Source organism: Labeo rohita, chromosome 18 (assembly GCF_022985175.1).
Source record: "Labeo rohita strain BAU-BD-2019 chromosome 18, IGBB_LRoh.1.0, whole genome shotgun sequence".
NCBI classification, from domain to species: Eukaryota; Metazoa; Chordata; class Actinopteri; order Cypriniformes; family Cyprinidae; genus Labeo; species Labeo rohita.
In genome coordinates this window covers 18210247-18232822 of record NC_066886.1, presented here as the reverse complement: position 1 = coordinate 18232822, position 22576 = coordinate 18210247, and the positions used below count along the sequence as shown (strand labels likewise).

General features: G+C 37.4%; 1 protein-coding gene across 1 annotated transcript in view; it reads right to left on the bottom strand.

The window, feature by feature from the left end:
* The window catches only part of map3k10 (mitogen-activated protein kinase kinase kinase 10), a 41530-nt gene extending 18954 nt beyond the window's left edge, over positions 1 to 22576 (bottom strand). Inside the window, exon 1 of the mRNA XM_051135767.1 lies at positions 19853 to 22576. Within this exon, the coding sequence (XP_050991724.1) occupies positions 19853 to 20735 (883 nt within the window). The 5' untranslated portion in view covers positions 20736 to 22576. The remainder of the gene's footprint in view (positions 1 to 19852) is intronic.

The following is a 22576-nucleotide window of genomic DNA, read 5'->3' as shown; positions in this document are numbered from 1 at the left end:
TAATATAATATAATATAATCAGGTAAAAGTTATGCTCACTGATGCTTCAGAAAGAAACCCAATGCATTAAGAGCTGGGGGTGAATACTTATGGAACTTATTTTGTCTTCTGGGAAACATGTAAATATCTTCTGTAGCTTCTGAGGGGCAGTACAAAATGAAAAAAAAACAACAACAACATATATATATATATATATATATATATATATATATATAGTCAAAATAAGAAAAATGTACATATCTTCATTTTGTTCAAAAGTTTACACCCCCCTAGTCTTAATGCATCGTTTTTTTTCCTGCTGGAGCATCAGTGAGTGTTTGAACCTTCTGTAATAGTTGCATGTGAGTCTCTCAGTTGTGCTCAGTGTGAAAAGATAGATCTCAAAACCATACAATCATTGTTGGAAAGGGTTCAAATAAACAAAAATGCTAAAAAACCAAAGAATCTGTGGGACCTGAAGGACTTTTCTGAAGAACAGCAGGCAGTTTAACTGTTCAGGACAAACAAGGGACTCATGAACAACTATCACTAAAAAAATATATATATATTAATGTGAAAATACTATTATTTTCTCTTGTGGACTATATGTAAACATCTTTTATGTGAAATATCTTATTCAGGTCAATACTTAATAAAAAATAACATACATTTTATACAATCCCCTTTATTTTGGTAAAATAATTAACATTTTGCAGATTCTGCAAGGTGTATGTAAACTAGATGTTTTTCCTGGAATATCAGATGAAAAGATGACAAAATATAGCAAAAACACTGGATGTCAATGACCAATATTATTATGCAAAAGATGCTCTATTTTTGGAGGAAAAACTGTGTTGTGTATGTCATATATTTCATGTATTCGTAAACAAGGACATGTTTTCTGCTAAAAATATCTTCTTAGAAGGCCGACAACTGCTGAGGCAAAGCAGCCGTTAAGTTTAGTGACAAGACAAATAAAAATATGCCAATGGAACAAGAAAAGATACATAACATATTCAAGACACATAGCTGGAAAGTCCTAGTATTGTCAGTTTTGCTTCTTAGCTAAATTTAAGTTCAGATGTTATTTGAACAAAACACAAAAGTACTGATTAACATTAGTTAACTACAGTAGTAAACAAGAACTAACAACGAAAAAAACTTTTGAAGAATTATTATCGTTTCATATTATTTAATGGTCCTGAGCTATAAGATGAACTAACAATAAACAGTTGAATTTTTTGTAACAACTAAAAGAGATTTAGTCATTAAGGGAGACCTACTATGCCCCTTTTTTACAAAATGTTACAAAAGTTGCAAGAATGTGTCTGTTAAGTCTCAGCTTAAAATACCTCACAGATCATTTATTATATCATTTCGAAAAAGTCTATTTTGAGTGGAAGCAGAAACACTAAATTCTCTTTCATGTCTTATTGCGCTTGAACTGTCAAATACACACAAGTTTATGTTTAAAACACACACGAGTTACAAAAACAGTCAGTTATATCTGTGAAGGTAAACAGATGGGAAAGAAATTGCATGTTTATATTAGATCTATGACTTTCAAATGAGGACAATATAAAAAAATATGAATTCTAATTAATAAAATAGACATAGAGAATAAAAAATAATAGAGAATGCTAGTGTTAGAGGGTTTTTTTTTTTTTGTTTGTTTGTTTTTTTTTACAATAAATGAAATATAAAACAAGTAGATAGAATAGAAAATAGAAGACTTTATAACTTACATAAAGCTTTACCATAATTTTTTTGTAAATTGTTAACCTATAATTTGATCTTTCCCTGCTTCATCTCTAACTGTGTGCATTTGTGTGAGTATGTATGTTTCTGCCTCTGGTGTGAAGGGAGATTAGGAGAATAGGAGATGGCTGCTCACAATGTTAATAAGGCATTGTTATATGCCTGTCTTCGTGGCCATGTCACCCTGAGGGACAGTTGCCACCGGAGGGTTAAGAGGGGGTGAATGTGTGTGTGCATGTCACAGAGAAAGAATATATAGGATTGTGTGAATATAAGTGTAAAGAGAGAGGGTGTTCATGAGAGTGAATAAAGAGGCACAAAACATGTCTGAGGTTGAATAAGCGAGGGTGTGTCAGTGATGGAAATGTGTGTTTGTGTGTACAATGCATACAATGCATATATGTGCATGTTTGTTCCAATTAACTTCTGTTGTGGTTTTTCACTAAAGGCTACTGCCATCCATTCAGGGCATGCATGGAAGTGTGTGTTTATGTGTTGGGATGATATATGAGAGGACCGTCACACAGGTTTTACAACTCGCAACTGTCCAACATCAAACACACTCAAATCAAACACAGGACATCAACCATAACTCCCATTCATAATATTAATATTTGCTTTGTATTCACAGTCTGCGTATCAAACGAATTAGCCTGATTATGACTGGTCAATCTCAACATCCCACAGTCAATTTTTGTTTAATTATTTTTGGTTAACCACTAAACTGTATATACATTTTATATATATGTGGGAAATAAGTTTTTTTTTTTTAAATAACTGTCAAATTTAGTGGTTTTATTTAAAAAAAATCACTCACTTACATCTATTACATCTACACACTACCAGTCAAAAGTTTTTGAACAGTAAGATTTTTAATGTTTTTAAAGAAGTTTCTTCTGCTCTTCAAACCTGCATTTATTTGATTCAAACTACAGCCAAAAAATCTGAACTATTTTTACTATTTAAAATAACTGTTTTGTATTTGAATATGTTTTAAAATATAATTTATTCCTGTGATCAAAGCTACATTTTCAACATCATTACTGCAGTGTCACATGATCCTTCAGAAATCATTCTAATATTCTGATTTGCTGTTCAAGAAACATTTATTATTATCAATATTTAAAACAGCTGAGTACAGTTTTTTTCAGGATTCTTTAAAGAATAGAAAGATACAAAAGCATTTATCTGAAATAAAAAAGCTTTTGCAACATTATACACTATATCATTTAAAAGCTTGGAGTCATTATAATTTTTTTTTCTTCTTTTTTTGATGAAAGAAGTTGTAGAAATAAAACCTTTATTTAGCAAGGATGCTTTAAAATGATCAAAAGTGATGATAAAGACATTTATAATGTTACAAAAGGTTTCTATTTCAGATAAATGCTGCTCTTCTGAACTTTCTATTCATCACAGAAACCTGAAAAAAAAAAATCAACTCGGCTGTCTTTAACATAAATGTTTTTTTGAGTAGCAAATCAGAATATTAGAATATTTCCGAAGGATTATGTGACTGGAGTAATGATGCTAAAAATTCAGTTTTGAAAACACAGGAATAAATTATACTTTATAAATAGAAAATAGTTATTTAAAATAGTACAAATATTTCAGAATTTTACAGGAGTGGTGAGCAGAAGAGACTTTTGTAAAAAACATTAAAAATCTAAGTGTTCAAAAACTTTTGACTGGTAGTGTATATATCACACACAAACACACACACACAATACCCTAACATAAATCTTCCGTCTTTCAAATAATCACACACTTTGGACCCCCAGATGGCATAAAATACAACCTAACTAGCATTTCCTTTATATATATCTTCATTTGCAGCTACTTTAAACTAAGCCTGATGATGATGAAGTGCAGTATGGTGTCAGGGCACACACATCTGTCACGCTACAACCCTTGTTTAACTGTTTGCCATTACAACAAGCAATTTGACCCCTGACCCTTCATGATCCGATTGGAGACTAGACCATTTGTCACTTGGACAATCTATGAGAACGGCACATCATCCAGTCTTCACACAGCAGCTTAAAGTCAAGAGGTTAAAAATATTTGAACAGTCACTGATTTAGAATTAAGCAATAAAGACGTTGTGCCTATTGTGCTAATAGCTATTTCTTTAGTGTTTTAAACACAAGCGTGGCACAGTCCTAAACTTTGCCGGATTTGTCAGGCGTACAATCCAAGAAAGAGACAAGCTGTCTCTGAAACACATTCTCTCTCCCACACAGTGCTGTCCTCTTTGTCTAAAGCTCACTGAAAAGGTCTGTGTCTCAATCAATCGCTGAGTCGCCTACTCTTCCATATCTTCTAATCTGAAAGCACGAATTCTCCCCTCAGTGCCGAATATCGTGCACACTCAGTAAGGGAGCATGAAGGGTGAAATGAATCTGTCCCCTGAAGGCAGGAACAGCTGGTACTATGGCTGAATCAGGTCCCTTGTTTCCCCTTGTTCTACCTGCTACTTCAGCCCAGGTACACTATATTACACTGCTGAGAGAGAGATTTTTTTTTACAATCCCACATGCTGACAAAGCAGTTTGAATCCTTCATTTGTGTTGCTATTTTCAGGTCTGCATCTATAGAGAAAAGGGGTAGGCTATGTATCAGATATTTGTTTGAACCAAGAATGTCACATGGAGTTTTTTTCAACAATGTCTTTGCTGCCTTTCTGGGCCTTAAATGTGGTAGTTGCATTGCTGTCTATGCAGGGTCAGAAAGCTCTTGAGTTTCATCAAAAATATCTTAATTTGTGGTCTAAAGATGAACGAAGGACTTATGGGATTGGAACGACATGAGGGTGAGTAATTAATGACAGAACTTTGATTTTTGGGTGAATTATCTCTTTAAACCTTTTGAATCTGCTTGGCTACAATGACTTGTTTTTAAATTATGGCCTTATGATTTAAAAAAATAATTATTCTACACCATTTCAGAGAAAATACATAAATATCACAACATAAAATGTCATTAAATGCACAAAAATATGGATAAATATATATAAGTTTAATACATTACCCACCCCAATACAAAACATCTATAAACTTTCAATCTTCAAAAAACATATTTTAAGCCTATGTGTATATGTCTGAACTGATAGCTTTCTTATCTGATACACAGCCATCAAAGCAGAATTTTACTGAAAAGGTTATTGACTAAGAGCGCTGGTGGCAAGCATGGCTGTGGACCAATCAGCAGAGGCATGACTAAGCTAGGCGGGGCTTGTTTGGACCAATCACTGAGTGTGGCCCCCTTCTCCTCCCTCAGCAGTCTCTGGGAGACTGCATTTCCTCTTTATCACTGTGCCCTACAGACAATCCCTCTCATCCCCCTCTCTCTCGTTCTCTCCATCTCTCTCTCACCCTGCCTACCTCCCTCCATTCCTGTATGAATCAGATTCCAGCTGTCGCCTGCCGAGGCATCCATTCTTACACTCAACCAAAGGGGGAAAGAGAAAGAGAGAGGGATGGTGATGGGAATGGGTGAACAGAGAATAAAGGAAAGAAGCAAGGACAAGAGGAATTGGGGCATATCATCAGTGTGTGTGTGTGTGTGTGTGTTTGCATAAGTATGTATTTGTATTCTTGTGCTTGTGGCTTTGTGTGCTTTATATGTGGGAGTGCTAAACATAGGGAGTGACGTGGATATTTCAGACTGCGAGTGGCATCAGAAAAAGGCAGGAAAAGAAAGAAAATGAGAGAGAGGTAGAAATACATGAAGGGATGGCTAAAGAGGAGCTATATATGGAAGTCTGTTTGGGCTTTATAGTGTCTAATGAGACACTCAAACTGATTGTCCCATTCATTTTATAAAGCCGTGTTTAAAGTGCACTTTTGTAGTAGCTTTAGTATATTGTATGTGGATATTTTGCATCTAGCATACACTATAAGACTGTAGCCTGACACGAAAAGCCCCAGACTGTAGCTAAATCTTAAAATTTCGAGATCAAAAATGCAGTCAGGGTGGAGAATGATCTCTACTGTGAATCAGAAATATACCACATAACTAGCGTAGGCTGATTCCTGAACAAAAGACTCTAATGAGTTGGTTCTTCTTTTAGTGAATGAGAAATATAGTGTAGCCACTGTAGTCTGATTCCCGAACGAATTACTCTAATGAATTGGTTGTTTTTGTGAAGAAGAAAAACAACAACATACAGAGCAACTAGTTTTGTTTGATTCCTGAACAAAGGACTCTAATGAGTTGGTTCTTTTTAGTGAGTCAAAAACATACAACACAACTAGTGTAGTCTGATTCCCATACGAATCGTTCTAATGAGTCAATTCTTTTTAGTGAATCAATAACAAACAATATAACCAGTGTAGTCTGATTCTCAAACAATTTGTTTTAATAAGCAGGTCCTTTTTAGTGAATCAATAACATACAGCCCAACCAATTTAGTCTAATTCAGAAATGAATCATTCTAATGATTCAGTTCTTTCAGTGAATCAGTTCTTTTTAGTGAATCAGTAACATACAACACAACCAGAGTAGTTCTGAATTCCTAACAAAACATATAGACTTTATTTATACAGTGCTTTTTAACAAAACAGGTTGTGTCAAAGCAACTTTACAGTATTAAATAGGATAATGAGTTATTTCTTTTTTCCAGTGAATCATTAACATACACTGCACAACCAGAGTAGTCTGGTTCCTAACAAATGAATGAGTTATTTCTTTTTAGTGAATCAATAACATACACTGCACAACCAGTGTAGTCTAATTCCCAAATGAATCACTCCAAAGAAAAAGTTCTTTTTAGTAAATTAATAACTTATAACACAACCAGTGTCATCTAATTCCCAACTGAATCGTTCTAATGAGTCAGTTCTTTTCAGTGTATCAATAACATACAATGCAACTAGTGTAGTCTGATTCCCAAACAAATTGTTCTAATGAATCAGTTCTTTTTAGTGAATCAAAAATATATAACACAACCAGTCTGGTCTGGTTCAAAGCAAAGAAAATGACTTTTTTAAGTGAATCAAAACAAAATGAGTTATTTCTTTTTTCTGAGTCAGTTGCTTTTAATCAAAACATACAATGCAACTGTGTATCTAGTTCTGAATTTAAAAAAAGTCATTCTTAAGACTAGTCTTAAAAGAGTCAGTTTTTTTTTTAAAACTGAATCAATAACATACAGTGAAACTAGTGTAGTCTAATTCCCAAATGAATCATTCTAATGAATCAGTTCTTTTTAGTGAATCAGTAACATACAACATGATTAGTGTAGTCTAATATCCAAATGAATCATTCTAATGAGTCAGTTCTTTTTAGTGAATCAACATCATACAACACAACCAGTGTAATCTGACTGATTCCCAAACAAATCGTTCTAATGAGTCAGTACTTTTTAGTGAATCAATAACATACAATACAACCATTGTAGTCAGATTCCCAAACAAATCGTTCTAATGAGTTGGTACTTTTTAGTGAATCAATAACATACGACACAACCACTGTAGTCAGATTCCCAAATAAATATTCCTAATCAGTCAGTTCTTTTTAGTGAATTAATAACATACAACACAACCAGTTTGGTCTGGTTCTGAACAAATGACTCCAATGAGTTATTTCTTTTTAGTGAATCAAAACTAAAATTTGATTCATTCTGATTCACAAATGAATCATTCCAATGAATCAGTTATTTTTCGTAAATCAATAACATACAATGCAACCAGTGCTGTCTGATTCCCAAATGAATTATTCTAATGAGTCAGTTCTTTTTAGTGAATCAATAACATACAACACAACCAGTGTAGTCTGGTTCCCAACAAATGACTCCAGTGATTTATTACTTTTTAGTGAATCAAAAGCGAACAACCTAATCAGTGTAATCTGATCATTCTAATGAGTCAGTTCTTTTTAGTGAATTAATAACATACAACACATCCAGTGTAGACTAATTCCCAAATGAATCATTCTAATGAGTCAGTTCTTTTTAGTGAATCAACATCATACAGCACAATCATACACACAGACTAATGAGTCAGTTCATTTTAGTGAATCAGTAGCATAAAACACAAAAAAGTGCAGTCTGGTTCCCAACAAATGATTCCAATGAGTTATTTCTTTTTAGCGAATTAAACAAGTTAATATAGAAGTAACTTAAATAATGTTGCCTCCTTTTCTGTTTGTTTAGTATTGTTTAATATAAAGTTAAGGCTAAGTATTAGACTGTATTTATGCCACTTATATCCACCTTTTTTCTGAATGTGGAAGTCTCGTCTGTCCCATAACGGAAAGATGCTTTACATTTCCGGGACTCATCAGTTACTCAGGAAAAAGGTGGGTAAAGACATCTTTGAAACATCCGTCTACACTGCTTTGATAATGGAAGTGTTAAAGAATCATAATCGATTAGAGGAATCACATTACTTCCCCATTCCCATCCCTAGTAAAGTGCTCACTAACACACCAGAAAGAAAGAAACCATAAATTTAAGTGTGCAAGGGGTTTTAGTCTAGCAGAGTGTGCTTGGTTTTACAAAGACCTCATGTCACTGATACCTTTGGTTGGCTGCAGAAGCAACACCAACGGCTCATTGAGCTTTAATCAGTTCCAGCACGGCACAATGTTGCCCTCCGGGAGAGATATTATTATGGCTTTGTACCCATACGATCTTCTGCATGGTGACTTTCAGACATTAGATGCTGCTGCTTTGTTGCCTGCGCTTTTAAAAAGTCCTTGAGTATCCGCATTCTCGATTAGAGTCAAATTTCTGCCTCTATTCGAATGTCAATATTAGACTGGCTGTTATGTCAACAGATAACAGCGTAATTAGAACCTGTGCAGTACTGATGACGGCCTTGTTCTCTAGACATACATTGAGTCTCTTTTAGGGACATTTGGAATGCAAACCACCAACCAGGAACTGCATGAAAATTTGCCTGAATAGGGACGAGAGAACTGCAGCTGAACTCTAGAACAGGGTCATTCCTTCCTTTTCACTGTTTAAACCTCTCCAAACACTAGTAACTTTATTTTATCTTCATATATGAATCATTTATTTCAAGTAAAACATAAGGAAGTTGAATTGTTACTGACATTCTCTTCAGCTGTTCTAGTGTTTGTAGTAATAGGACACCAGTGGTGGTAACCACACGGCCTCCCTCTCCCACAGGGTTAAATGTACCTGCGGACGCCAGCTTTTCCCTGTGTCAGCTGTGCTGCTGTCAGGCCTCTTTGAGTTAAATGTCACCTGAGGCACATGCAAAGAGACACTCTATGACACAAGCAGCACCTGACAGTCAGCAAAGCACCTGACTGCCAGAGCTACTCCACTTATCTGTGTGTTGTCACACTTCCAAGACATACTTTTTGTTTCTTGGCTGTTCTTTAATAATTAAACCAAAAAGAACACACCGTCATGAAAATTCTGACAACTTTTTTGAATACAACAAACATGTTTACCTTAAAGGTTAAAAGGATAGTTCACCCAAAATTGTAAATGACCAAAAATGTACACGACTTTCTCCTTTCAGAGGAATACAAGAAGTTATATTAAAAAATGTCCTGGCTCTTCCAAGCTTTAGAATGGCAGTGAATGGGTGTTGAGATTTTGAAGCCCAATAAAGTACATCAATCCATCATAAAAAGTGCTCCATAAGACTCTGAGGAGTTAATAAAGCCTTTTGAAGCGAAGCGATGTGTTTGCGTAAGAAAAATATCCATATTTAAAGCTTTATAAAACGTAATCTCTAGTTTTCGCTAACTGTCGTACACACTTTAATGAGAGTGGCGTTCCAGCGGATGAGCGTAAGTTCCGTTGAGAATATGTTAGTCTTGCGAGAACCAAGTTTTGTTTACAGCAAAGACAAACCATGTGAAGAAGTGAATTGCTTTAGCTAAACTCTATACTTTTATTTGTTTTGAAATGGTGCGTCATGTGTATATCCGGAATGTTTCAACAAAGCTGAAGTCACGTTTTCACTGGAGCTTACGCTACACCTACATTCCTACGTCATCTGCTGGAAAGCCACTCTCGTGTGAATGTGCATACGACAGTTAGCGGAAGCTAGAGATTGCGGCTTATACACTTTAAATATGGATATTTTTCTTACACAAATGCATCGATTTACTTCAGAAGGCCTTCACTTCAGTACCCCCTGGAGTCATGTGGAGTACTTTTTATGATGGATGGATGCACTTTACATTAGACTTCAAAATCTTAACCCCCATTCACTGCCCTTATAAAGTTTGAAAGAGCCAGGACATTTTTTAATATAACTCTGATTGTATTCATCTGAAAGAGGAAAGTTATTTCCAGGATGGCTTGAGGGTGAGTAAATCATGAGGTAATTTTTATTTTTGGGTGAACTGTCTCTTTAAGTATGTAATTGCTGCACTAAACATTAAACTGAATTACAAAAATGTATGTTTTCAGACAGGTTTCCCAAACACTCCCCCCATCTGCTATTATGGCTTAACAAACAGATAGCCACGCCCAAAACTAACTCTATTGGTTGAGCCACTGTTGCTGGTCAGGATCCTCAGGGAAATCAGCCTATCAATGGCTTTCTTACAGTTGTCTCTGTATATTAAGCTGAGAAAATAGTATTTTAGTATTCTGTATTCAGTAAGAAGTGCACACACTTCAACTACACTGCTCACAAAAATTATGGGAACACCTACACTTTTGGACAGTCCATGGTGTGCTACTTGGCAGCTTCGGCTTTCAATTGGATTCAGGTTTGGGGGATATGAGGGCCAGTCAATGGCATCAATGTCTTTGTAAACACACAGAGCAGTTTGGTGCCATGCTCAAGGGTCTCATCTCAGTCGTGGCATGGAGAGAGTGGTAATTCACTCCCCCCCACCTACAATCCCTGCGGACCTAAGACTCGATTCCACCTTTGGGTTACAGGTCAGACTCTTTAACCATTAGGCCACAACTGTCCCCAAATAGCAATGTACCTAACAGCATTGAGGGTACCGTTGTCTAGAACGCAGTGTTTTGTAAAACGCTTCAAGGATATTCCTCCCCAGACCATCAAACACCCCCAGTGAACCCAAGACCTGCATGCATATTATTGCACATACAATTATGAACAAAATTAATTACTGAACTAATGAATTAATTGATACTTATTTTTATAAAAATGTTTACAGAAATAATTGCACTGATTACTTTCAAATGCATTGTAATGTTTTGCTCTTCTCTTCTCTGTTCTAATGTTTGTCTGTCTCTTGTGCTTTATATCATGTATCTTAAACTGGAGATATATTCATAATTATGCAAAATTTGAAATAAAAGAAAAATAAATACAAAACAAAAATGTAGCAGGATAAATATATAAAGCAGATAAATTATAAGTAAAACTGGATCAATTTTTTTCATCAAAGCAGTTTTTTTTTGCAAACAAGCCACAAATCAACAAACACAGGTCCTTATGAAATCGGTTTTATTTTTTTCCCAGATTCCATTTTTATGATTCAATTAAATTTTAGTAATTTGTAGTTCATTTTAGGCATGCCTACTTAATAGAAATCATGAAACTTATACATTTAAAAGCAGTTTTATTTTTTCTAATTTCAATTATTTTTATTATTTTTTTTTATTTATTTATTTATTTTCCCCCCCTCAAATCCCCACCAATTTTTTTCTGTTAAAATTATTCTGGATTCCAGAACATGCAGGCTTCTTTTTGAAATCCAAATGAATTGTACAGCCCTACTTTTAATGTACTCATCCCAAATTTGCTAAATTCTGCAACTTTCTGTGTTATACTGTAAATTCCATTTTTATGACTGGATTCCACAATGCTGTAATTTGTTTCAAACAACCAACATAGACACACAAAATGAGGGAAAATTAATTAATGCAAATAATATTAATGTACATTGTACATAAGTATGCTAACTGTTCTGTCATTACCTGCACAGATGAGCACAGAGCACTATTTAGAGTCCCAGCCTCAGAGGAGACAAGAAAACAGTGGATTTATTGATTTATTTACTGTATTTTACGCTGCTGACACACAGATCTAATGTAAACGTGATTCCTTTCCCAGCTGTTTACATTCAGAGACATAACCGACTGTTTTTGTAACTCGTGTGTTTTTAACATTAACTTGTGTGTATTTGACAGTTTAAGCGCAATAAGACATGAAAGAGAACTTAGTTTAGCACTTACACGCCGTGTGCATGCACAGACAACCGTATATCAAAGGTTGGAACTAATATGGTTTAAAACGCATGATTTCAGTGCGACAGACATGATAATCTAAACCAAACAGATGTTTTTTAGCAGAGTATCTGAGGTACAAGCTGTAAAGGCACAGCCCTATTCTGGAAAAGGGGGCGGGGAGCAGCAGCTCATTCACATTTAAAGAGACATGCATGAAAACAGCGTGTTTCTGCTTGCACTTAAAATAGGCATTTTCAAATCCCCACATTCCAGAGAACTATTATCACTGAGCTGGAAAAAAGTAAATAAATGTAGCTTGATTTACCATAATTCACCCAGCTACAATTTCAGATGAATTCACTCTGCATTCTCTGAGATAACAAACCTTTTGACCTCAAGGGACTGGTTAATGAAAACATTGCTGCTGTGTAATAATTTGTTTACAGGACATTCTAATACAACCTGTTCTAGGAAGGCTCTGCCTTGCTCCCGTTGCTCCCATCTTCCTTGCTTTCAGTGCTCCAACAATACTCCTCTGACATCCGTGGCACTGTAGAAGAGCAGGCCACCGATGGGCATTGTGCCGAACATCTCTGACACTCTGCCACGCCAGTGCGTTCTGTGTACTGACTGTGTTGCATGTATTGTTCAGCGTGCACTGCAAGGATATGTAGACTACAACACTACACACTCTGTCTTTCCCACCATATCCACAACATGCTCTATGCTTTGTCATGGATGTGTGGTACTGTTTATTGTGCCATAGTAACACCTGTGAACACTTCTGTAAGTGTAAATGTGTCTATATTAGCTGTGTGGGCAGGTCTTGCTTTGATTATTGACTCTGTGATGCTGCAGTTCATAGTAAATGTGTGTGTGTGTGTGGTGCATTATAGTGTATGCTCAGTTTGGGTGTGGATAAGCACTTTGTGTGTTTTCTTTGCTTTGGATCACGTGAGCTCTAGGCCAAACCTTGGACTCTAACTCTTTAAATAGAAAACAACTGAGAAATTCTCATGCCTGCAAAAAAAAGTGTCTGGTTATGTATTAACTAAAACAGTTTTAAAGATACTCTCTCATATGAGGGCTATAGTCTTCAGTTCATTAACCGAGACCGTCAGGACTACATTTTATTGTCTCTTTATTGATTTTTGTGGCAGATACAGAGTGTATTTACTATCTGGCTCACATTTAAACTGTGTCAGAGTTTAAACTAAGAAAGACACTGATCCACACCATTCTCACTTACACATGCCCAGACAAAAGATGACCAATACATAGTCTCTAAACACACCTGTACTGCAGATGCCCAAATTCCCACAAAAATGGAGATTTTTCAGATATGATTGGACTAAAAGATCTACCAAAGAGTAACACAGTTAGTGCTAGAGATGAATTTTACTGGATATAGCCTATATCAAAGAGTAAATTGATGGGAAATTATGTGAAGTGACATATTTATCGAACAAAAACCCTTTATTTAAATTTTATATAACCCATGGCACCTTCTCTTGTTCACAACAAGAGAACAGTGGATTTATTGATTTATTTACTGTATTTTATGCCGCTGACACACAGATCTAATGTAAACGTGATTTCTTTCTCATCTGTTTTCCTTCACAGATATAACCAACTGTGTTTTAAACATAAACATGTGTGTATTTGACAGTTTAAGCGCAATAAGACACGAAAGAGAACTTAGTTTAGTACTTACACGCCGTGTGACAGCCTCTTTTTGTGCGCATGCTTCAGATGTGCGCGCTCAGAAAAAAAGTATATCAGAAGTTTAAACTAATATGATTTAAAACACATGATTTCAGTGCGATAGACATGATAATCTAAACCAAACAGATGTTTTTTAGCAGAGTATCTGAGGTACGAGCTGTAAAGGCACAGCCCTATTATGGAAAAGGGGGCGGGGAGCGGCCCATTTGCATTTAAAGAGATATGCACGAAAACAGCATGTTTCCGCTTGCACTTAAAATAGCCATTTTCAAAATGATAATAAATGTTCTGTGGGGTATTTTGAGCTGAAACTTTACATACATGTTCTGGGGACAACTGAGACTTATATTACATCTTGTAAAAAGGGGCATAATAGGTTTCTTTTAACATATTATATCATACAGTGTAAGTGCAAAGTCTGTCGCAAACAGAAACAGAACAAAATGTCAGCAGATTGGTCATATTTCACAATTAATTTGTATGATATAAATTCATTACCAATATTCACGCCTGCGTAGAGCTGCTGTTGAGCGCAGAGAGCAATGAGCCACAGACGAGCAAATGTATCGTGAACACTTTCCTAGAATGTCCTGTCTCTCAAGTAAAACTGGGAAATTCAATTGCTTCACTGGATGTTTCAGTAAAAAAGAAAAATGATACACAGACTTCCCAACACTGCCTTAGAGTGAGGACATGGGAGAAAGCGATCTGCTGATTGATGTTTACTTCCTTGTCAACTAAATGCAGTCAAAACAAACATGTATGTGACATCTAATGCAAATAATAAAAGAAAACTTACTGTAATTACTTGGAAAATAAAGAGTAATCCTTTACAGTTTAAAGGAAATGGTTATATTGCTAAGAACTGAGAATGTGATGTAAAACAATATTTCTCTGTAAAATAAAAACCGAAAGCTGTATCTGTCTTAAATCTTCATTTTCAAACATTAACAAAAAAAATGTGTTTAACTGCAGGAGCCCTTAAAGCACCTCTTTCGTTAAAAACAACAGATAACCCAAAATAACAGTAGTAAAACAACAGCTCTTAACCAATACTTTGTAATACATATAAAATATTTAAAAAAGTAACACTGAACCCTCAAATTATCAGTCCCGCTGTACTATACTTGAAAATTATGGCTTAACTAAATACAGGTAGTGCTTCTCAAACGCTAAAAATGGTATTGGTTCATAATGTTTAACACATAAAAGGCTGAACAAATGAGTCATGGTCACTAACCAGAGTGCAAACAATGCAAAAAAGTCCATGGCCTCACTTTTACCATCATCCCCGTCTGACTCATTCTAATCGGTGGGAAAGGAATGTATCCTATTACTTATTAATGGAACACCTAAAATTGTGGGTGACTTTTGTGCATTACATTTAGAAGAGTGGCGCTGTGAAACTGTCAGGCACCTTTTGTAAAAGCAAAACTTCTAAATACACAGCCTGTGTGAAAGAGGTAGTAAAAATAGAAACTTTGTAACACACTAAAATACTAATATGTGTGAGGGTGCAAAAATCACCTTTAAAGGTGTCCAAATGAAGTTCTTAGCAATGCATATTACTAATCAGAAATTAAGTTTTGATATATTTATGATATACTTATGGTAGAAAACATGATTTCTACTTAATATCCTAATAATTTTTTGGCATAAAAGAAAAATCAATCATTTTGTCCCTACTTACGACTGGTTTTGTGGTCTAGGATCACATATAACATCAGTCACAGTTAGGTAAGTACTTTAAAATGCATTCAATACTTTTTTTTTGGTGTGTATTCTCTAGGAATTGAAACCATGACATTGCCATTGCTAGTGCCTTGGTCTACAAACCAGAAAATAAAGATATATAACTACAGCAATTCATCTGTCATTTGTCATTTGTGACAAATGAGTCCCTCTACCCTGTACCCCGCTGACCCCGGTGCTTATAACCCACCACTGACCCCCTCTCCCCCTGTGTGAGTTCAGACCCTGGGGCATTTCCAGGACATACATACACTTAGCCATACATACACATCCCTAAGTATTTTCCCCTGTACCCTGTATCCATCTGAACTCTCGTGGTCCAGACGCTCATTTTTTCATATCCACCCTCCCCCAGTCAGGCGAGTGACTCCTGTCATTGTCGAGCCATCTCTGTCTTGGATATGCAATAAAGGGGTCATTGTTGCAATTCTGCTGTGTTCCCAGCCTGTCTCCTGCCCTGTCTATATGTCCGTAATTCATTTTCTCTACACCTGCTGATAAAACACTATTTGAGGAGTCTATTTTTACACCTTTACAGCAATTCACATACTAAAATGGTATGAACAACATCACGTGACCTATAACTGAACTGTACTCACTAAACTAAACTCAATAAAATCAATATTACAGAACAGCCAAGTCAAGTACAGTTGAGGTCTAATGTTTACATACACCTTGCAGAAGCTGCAGTTATTTTGCCAAAATAAGAGGGATCATGCAAAATGCATGGTATTTTTTAATTAGTACTGACTTGAATAAGATATTTCATATAAAAGATGTTTACATATAGTCCACAGGAGAAAATAATAGTTACATTTAGAAAAGTGACCCCATTTAAAAGTTGACACATGCTTGACTCTTAATACTGTGTTGTTACCTGAATGATCCACAGCTGTGTTTTTTTGGTTTAGTGATAGTTGTTCATGAGTCCCTTGTGCGTCATGAACAGTTAAACTGCCAGCTCTTCTTCAGAAAAATCCTCCAGGTCCAACAAATTCTTTGGTTTTTCAGCATTTTTGTGTACTTGATCCTTTCCAACAATGACTGTATGATTTTGAGATCCATCTTTTCACACTGAGGACAACTGGGGGACTCATATGCAACTATTACAGAAGGTTCAAATGCTCACTGATGCTCCAGAAGGAAACACGATGCATTAAGAACCAGGAGTGTAAACTTTTAAACAGAATGAAGATGCACGTTTTTCTTATTTTATCTAAATATATATATTTTTTCCCCCATTTCGTACTGCCCTTTAGAAGGTAAAGAAGATATTTACATATTTATCCGAAGACAAAATAAGTTAAATTTACCCTGATATTCAAATTCAAAAAGTTTTCATTTCCTTTAATGCATTGTGTTTTCTTCTGAAGCATCAGTGAGCATTTGAATCTTCTGTAATATTTGCATATGAGTACCTCAGTGTCCTTTGTGTCAAAAGATGGATCTCAAAATCATACAGCCATTGTTGAAAAGGGTTCAAATACACAAAAATGTTGAAAAACCAAAGAATTTGTGGGACCTGAAGGATTTTTCTGAAGAACAGCTGGTAGTTTAACTGTTCAGGACAAACAAGGGACCCATGAATAACTATTACTTAAAAAAAAAAAAAAAAAAATCAAGCGTATATGTAAACTTTTGAATCGGGTCATTTTTATAAATTCAACTATTATTTTCTCTTGTGGACTATTTGTGAATGTCTTCAGGTCAGTACTGTACAGTGTGTTCAGGCAGGACTAATTAAACATGTAATTTAAATTTTAGTTGCCAAAACATGCACAGTAAACTAGTAACCTTAACTACCCTCCAGTAGCCTGTAACTAGTAGTCGATCTATACGGGCTTTTTTATTAGCCATTATTCCAGCCTTCAGTGTCAAATGATGTTAAATTGTTAAACACCATCTGACAAATACAATGGTCTGTCACAGCCTTTAATGGGATAGATCACCCAAATGTTTAAAAATCTGTCAATCATTACTAACCCTCATGTTGTTCTAAACCCCTAAGACATTCTTTCATCTTTGGAACACAAATTAAGATATTTTTGATGAAATCCAAAGTCAGTGGTTCAATTGTAATGACATGAAGTATTCATAAAAGTATTCTCGTAGCTTCATAACATTACAGTTAAACCACTAATGTCACATGGACTATTTTAATGATGTTCTTACTACCTTTCTGGCCCTTGAATGTGTCAGTTGTGTTGCTGTCTATGCAGGATCAGAGCTCTCAAGTTTCAAAAATATCTTAATTTGTGTTCTGAAGATAAACTAATGGGTTTTATGGGTTTGGAACGACATGAGAGTGAGTGACTGATGACAGAATTTTCATTTTGGGGTAAACTATGTCTTCAACATCAGTATGTCTTCATGTTATAAACCTATTATTGAAGTTGAGTGTAGAGATATAAATTGGCTTCATTAAGTTGAAAACAAGTACTGAACGTGTGCCACAATAATTTGATAGCACCAGACATGTGTATTAGCCATTAGCCATTCCTGTGTTCCAGGAAATACCTGCCTGAGGAGTGTGTCAGGGGAAGGTGATCAGGGGTTTAGCATTACTCTCAGCTGAGTCACCCTTTCAATTGATCCCCATTTCGTTTTTGTTTTCACCAGCGTGTGGGACATTCTTTGATAACGGTAACTTAAGTCCAGTGTGAGCTCAGTTAACAACATGGACTGACCACCGACTTCAGCCTATCAACTCGCGCACACAGACTGACATCACTTTAAAAGAGGTCAGTAATCAGATTATCCTAGTTATTCAGATACACTGACAACCAGCAAGCCAAGTATGTTCAAATTAGCCCCCCAGGCAACATGAGGGAGAGGCAACTATTACAGTAATTTTGGTATGCTAATGTAAAAGTCTTTGTCTCAGACTCCTCCTGTCATTGTTCTAGTATTTTACATTTACAAAGCCCCATTGATTTACACCAATTGTAAGGTGCTACTTTATTTTGACTTCAAAATTTAAAGCTCAGTGATGAATTTTATGACAAATAATGATGCTAGTAACGGAATGCAAGTATTGCATTCACTGTAGTGTGTTGTTAAGCGGGGACTGTACTGTGGGGGAGGGGGATGTCTAGGGTGCAATAGAGGGGAGCTGGGAAGAGGCTGGAGGGCTTGGAATCCGCCTCTGTTGCCACGGCAGCTGTGCCAATCTCCAAGTACGCCTACAGTTTGAAGAGGATACCTGAGCTCAGAGCCCCTGGATAATGAGAGGCAGTGAAACTCTAAACTCTGACAGCTAATGCTTTCACCCCTTCTGTGTCTACAGAGCCACGATAAACATGCATCCCATCTCTGGAAGAGGGAGCAGCACTGGGATGACTGTTTTCATGGATTTGACAAGGACAGGGATTAGCAGACTTTGCTAAATCTTCTCTTGAGTGTCTGTCAAGCTCTGCTACTGCAAAAACTGCAAAAGCAGAACCCTTAATATCTTCTGTGCAGTGTTTCTTTTCCCAAATGCATCCATACTCACCCATTCAGCTACTCTCTTCTTTCTGCCCACAACAACTCCAACTGCGCTTAGCAGCAAATAGCACAAAGGACCAAAAATAGCCCAGCGTTTTCCAGAGCAGAGCAGCTCTCCTTAAGAAGAGGAAGCAATGCCATGACAAGAGGCTATGAACAAAAACAGTGTTTCCAAGCACACAACTATCTATTCACATTCACACATTCTATTCACACAATCTATTCCTTTTGTTCCATCACTACAGTCACCCCACCTGTGCCTAACCCATAATTCCCATTGCAAATTTGAGTATGCAGAATTATATATTTGATGCACTGCATTTCTCTCGGGACTGTATCTGACATGCCAGTAGTGTCCCAAAGGCATTTACCCTTAATCAGTATGTTGCTGCATATGTGTTGGTGTTGAGTGCATCAGAACTCTCTGAGAAAAAAATGTGCAAATACTGTACCTTTAGAGCAGGGGTGGGGAACGTTGATCCTCGAGGGTCCCTGCAGAGTTTAGCTCCAGCCCTAATCAAACACACCTGAACAAGCTAATCAAGGTCTTCAGAATACAGGTTGGTATTTTGGAGCTAAACTCTGCAGGCCCTCTAGGATCAAGGTTCCCCACCCCTGCTTTAGGAGTACAACATCTTTTCCTTGGGGCTATACCCTCAAAGGTTCATATTGGTACCTTAAGGGTACATATTACTACTCAAAGGTACTAATATTGACCTTTTAGGCACACATTAGATGCTAAGTTGTCACTTTAAGGCAGGGGTCCTGGAGGGCCGGTGTCCTAAAGAGTTTTGTTCCACCTTGCCTCAACACACCTGCCTGGAAGTTTCTAGTATGCCTAGAAAGGACTTGATTAGCTAGTTCAGGTGTGGGGTTGAAGCTAAACTCTACAGGAGAGCGGCCCTCCAGAGGCAGGACCGGACACCCCTGCTTTAAGGGTACTGACCCAGTGACAAGTTCCTGTACCCCCAAAGGTACAACTTTTACTGTGAACGGTAAAGAAACATAACTCACTGTTACTGGATTTGAGGTCTCGATGGATGATTGGCACAAAGGTCTGATTGTGCAAGTAGTCCATTCCCGTCGCAATCTGCACTGCCCAATTCACCAGTACCCGAGGAGGCACCTTCTTCCCAGCAAGTGCCCGGTTAAGCGCCCCGCCACGGGCGTATTCCATAACCAGGCAAAGATTTGGCTCCCGCAGGCAAACACCACGGAGAGCAATGATGTTGCGGTGTCGGAGCATCCAGAAGAGTCTGGCCTCCTGCCTCACATTCTCTGCAGTAGCACTGATGTCCTCATCCGGGTCCTGACGAGCTGCTTTAACAGCCACTTCCTCATCTCGCCACACACCCTTGTAGACCTTTCCAAAGCCACCAGCACCAATCACCTCCTCCAAGCACAGCTCTGAGAAGTCAATCTCCAGTGGCGACTCCCCACCAACCAGACCTTCCGGAGGCAACGCCGGATAGCTGGTGTCCCGTCGGGTCACGTAATTGCTAGGGAATATGCCCACCTTGTCCTGGATCTTCCCAGTCCACCAGCCCTCATCTCCAGACACCTTAGAGTCCTTGGAGAGCACCTCCAGTAGGTCGCCACGCCGCAAGGTCAGCTCCTCGTCCGCTGTGGCCTCATAATCGAAGACAGCTGTCCAGTACGTGTTACTGCCTTCATGATGATGAGGAAGATGGGAATCTGGGGAGTCCACTGACGAGGAAAAATTAGAGGAGTTCTGGCTGCTGCTGCTGTGTCTCAGGCAGGGTATTGAATTTGCATTTGCTGGGAGGGCGGAGGGAACTGGGGGTCCACAGGAACCTCCCCTACTGGTGCAAGGGAGCGGGGCAGCACTGCCACCACCTCCAGCTCCTACTCCACTCAGTTTCGTATATGGATCCATCACTGAGTGTTCAAGTCAGCGATGAGGTCTCAAAAGCTGGAGGAGGCCCTCTGTCAACTTGCGCACAATATCCATGCAGAGCCCATCTACTGAGTGCAGGCCTTCTTGATGAGGAATGAAATCAATATGTAAAGCTTCGGCTGGGCTGCCCCCACACTGTCCTAAGTGATTGCTTGGATTGTCCACAGCACACTTTGTGTGCGTCTTAACATTTATAGAGCCATTTTAATCAGTTCATGAGTGCTTACAGCTCTAATATGACCAAGGGCACTGAAAGAAAACGAAGTCCTTAAGATTAGGTGAGAATATCCATTCCATCAAAGGGTGAGAATCTTATCTTTTTGGTTGCTTGATGCAGTATTGACGATTCATTGAAGGCCTTGGAGACTGCTTGCTTGGTTTCTCTTTTCAGTAGCAGAATCCACAAGTAAACGAATATTAGTAAACATAAAACAATTGTTCTTCTGAATTTTCTGCCTCAAAATCACTTACGTTCTAGTACGGGGTTAAATTCTACCTAACTAGCTTGCACTGGAATGTTGTCTTAACCTCTAATCCATCTGATCCATGTAAAACTCTCATATTTGTACACGTACATCGATGTTACTCTTTTTTTGCAATGGATGTTAATGAATATTCATAGCCTTAAACACATGCATGCGCAGGCTTAAGGCATCCTCAGACATTCAGCTCTGATAGGCTCACAGAGATGCACCAGCTTGCGATTTCAAAGCATCCACGATTATTTGCACATTCGTAACATTCTCTTCACGTTTCTCTTGTTTTGTATAAATTCGGGACATCTCGAACGCTACAAGACAGTTCAAGGAAAGCGCGCGTCCATTTTAAGATGAGAATCACAACAGAGAGATGGCAGAGCCGTGGTTGTCATTAGCTTTAATCGACATACACAATGTACGCCACATATTTATCGCTTTGTATATGAGGAAAGGTATATATTTGGCGTATTAATATTTCATCGATAAACGTTACTATAGCCACTAATACTGTTTGCAATTTAATCCACGTCATAAGCCAAAGCGACAGTCGGTTCGTGTTATTTTTATGAATCGCATGTGCAAGTGCTTACTTCGATCATTTCGTCCTCATTTTCCATGATTGTCATTTTAACAGTAGACATTTTATTGTCATAGAGCAGTTGATTCATAAAGCTGGAGGCAGGTGCGTATATAAATAGAAATGTATGTCAAGCTAAGCGAAACTTCGGATTGGTATTGGATTATACTAAAGCGATATTGAGATATTTCTATGAAGAATGAGAGTGATGCGGGTGGCTTGCATAAAGGTGACTTTTATCCAGGTCGTAACGATTACGCGACGAAATTCTGCATAATGTGTTTATGCTGTCCAAATAAAAGCCAACACAAGATGTGTCCACCATCTTAATAATAATAATAATAATATTAATAATAATAATATCCACCTAATTCCTTTCTAGATTCTGCAACAATATTTCTTGTAATCCACAGACCAGTGGTAAAATATCCATGCTTCTTCCAGCCAAAACAACCGGTCTTCTCAGTTCAGATGTATGTTTGTGGTTGCCTGGATCGTTCACCGTACATCACAACATCCACACAGCTCGTCGCATGGGCGTATCATAACGCTGAAATATTCCCATTTGTTGTAGACATCATCGAATTCCACTGAAGGATGCTCTTGTAATCGTTCTCTCAGCTGGGTCAGTCGGTCGGCCTGTCGTTCATCTCAATCGAATCGTTTCTTCTCCTGTTTTCTTTCCCTGTGAGAAAGACGATCTATTCCATGGACCGGGCTGTCAACTCCTAAGGCTGACTTTGTATCCAAATACACCGGCTGGA